Source organism: Chaetura pelagica, unplaced genomic scaffold (genome assembly GCF_000747805.2).
Source record: "Chaetura pelagica isolate M959 unplaced genomic scaffold, ChaPel_1.0 scaffold16, whole genome shotgun sequence".
Classification (NCBI taxonomy): Eukaryota; Metazoa; Chordata; class Aves; order Apodiformes; family Apodidae; genus Chaetura; species Chaetura pelagica.
In genome coordinates, this window is record NW_009953721.1 from 2014579 (window position 1) to 2016634 (window position 2056).

General features: G+C 54.5%; 1 protein-coding gene across 1 annotated transcript in view; it reads right to left on the minus strand.

The window, feature by feature from the left end:
* Nucleotides 1–2013, minus strand: part of LOC104391248 (THAP domain-containing protein 1-like) — a 7297-nt gene extending 5284 nt beyond the window's left edge. Inside the window, exon 1 of the mRNA XM_010000487.1 lies at nt 1841–2013. Coding sequence (XP_009998789.1) covers nt 1841–2013 — 173 coding nt within the window. The remainder of the gene's footprint in view (nt 1–1840) is intronic.
* Between the last annotated feature and the right edge of the window lie 43 nt (nt 2014–2056).

Sequence of the window (2056 nt, forward strand, 5' to 3'; positions counted from 1 at the left end):
GCTTGCAGGTGCGTGGGCACATGCTGGGTAGTCAATCTAAATCCGTCGGTGTCGTTAGAAATAAGTTTACGTCAAACAGCTCCTGAGTTTTTCCATCCTGGGGGCTGCCCTTCCAGCTCTGCAGTAGATCGGGGAGTAAAATCATCCTCCGATGACCTCAGCAGGTCTGATGGAGGGACTTTCCTCTAGCATCATCTCTCATGTATCACATCTAGAATTTCTCTGACAATCCCCCCAGAGCTAAGTGAACATCTCAAGATTTTTGTCTCCACCCAGGACCTCGTGTGTTGTTTTTTTTCTCAGTCCACGTTCCTGCTCTGCACTTGATTTTTAAGAGGAAGCAGAGCAGCTGTACTGACTTCAGCTAGAAGGCTGCATTTTCTCTGCCTCGACAGCCCTCTTTGCTCAGCTGCAGAGAAGCCAGTGGCTGCCATTCACTTGCCCAGGAATATCCCATGGAAAGCCCATACAGCAAACAGCCACAGCAGCAGTTCCACAAAATCTCTGTCTGTAGCTGTTCTCAGTACCCCGTGTTGGTTGAGCACTGCTAGTGCTGCCCCTCTGCTGCTAGGTCAGCCAAGAGACAAGGAAGTAAAAATAAGCTCTTTCTAGCACCACCTTCCTCACCAAGAAGGACATGCTTACTCCTCCTCTCCCCACGCAAATGCCTCCATTTCTGGCTTTTGCCTGGCGGCTTCCTCCTTGCTGGAGGCCTGCTGCCACCAGTGTCCTGGGCAGGTTTTCTGCAACAGCCTCAGGTAGAGAGGCACAGCAGGGCTGCCCAAGAGAAGATGAGCTGGGGTTGGCCAGAGCCAAGGTGGTAGCACTCGCCAGCCTGGGCAGAGTCCTGCAGCACCTGAGCAGGGCGGGCAAAGCAGGCACTCGCTACAGGTTGGACCCACTGACACACCCAGAGAAGGTGAGGTGATGAACCAGGTACGAGGTCCACCCAGGGACTCCAGGCAGGAGCAGTGGGAGATGGTGCCAGGAACAGGACTGGAAACACAGGTCCAAGGTCCACCCAAGAGATGGGGCTGGACAGAGGAACACCTGGGACATAGATGGGCAGGCACTGAAGACCCAGGGGCCTGAGGTGAAATGGAGTTCCTGTCCCATGGGCAGGATGTGTAGTTGGGGGCCCCAAGGTAGGAAAGTCAGAGTCACCAAGGCCTTAGTGAGTCTCACTTAGATTCTGGTTCTCCTGCGGATCTGAAGTCTCACGTCTGGGGTAAAGTCCTTCCTGACCTGAGACTGGTGTCTTGGCCTCCCCCCCACCCTCAGTGCTGAAGCTCGGCACAGCTGAGGCACAGCATGGGCACCCACACGGTGGGGCTGCAGCAGAGCTCAGCAACGTGGCTGAGCCCTGGGAGAAGAGGCACTTGATCTTTAGGTGCAGGGAGAAAAAAGGAGAGTGTACAAGGCTGATGCCTAGCTCTGGGCTGACCATGGGTGGGGAGAACTGATGAATCTGAGATGAGCCACTGAGGCCCTCAGTCAGCAAACCGACTTAGAAGAGAGTTTTCAGCAGCTGTGTTCAGATCATGTAAGTATCCCCAGCAGAAGGGATTTTTAAAAGACTGCGTGGAAAGCAATTTCCTCATCCTGTAAGAATTTCACAAACTTGGAGAGGGGCAGGGGGAGTTGTCTCAAGCGAAGATAAAAAATAAATACAACCTCCAAACTGAAAAGCAGTGTTTTCATGTTTCACTATTGTTGAAACGACATCTAAGCTGTTTCTAAACCTTTCCCAAAACTTCCCCTCTTCTAACCCTACCCCCCTCCCCCAGAATAAAAGTTACATGACATTCATCTCCTCCTTGCGAGTGGCTTCTGCTTTGACAAGTCGGTGTGTTTCCCGACGACCGAGCGTTTCCGCAGCAGACTTCCCGACCCACGTTGTCGGGAAGCATTAACCCTCGCCACCCGCACTGCCCTGTGCCCGCCCCGCAGCAGCCGCCACGCGTGGCCTTCGCTCGCTCCCCTCCCGCACGACGTGTGCGGCGGCTGGAGCATCCCCGGGTGATGCCCGCGGGAAACCCCTCCTGGATGGGGGGCG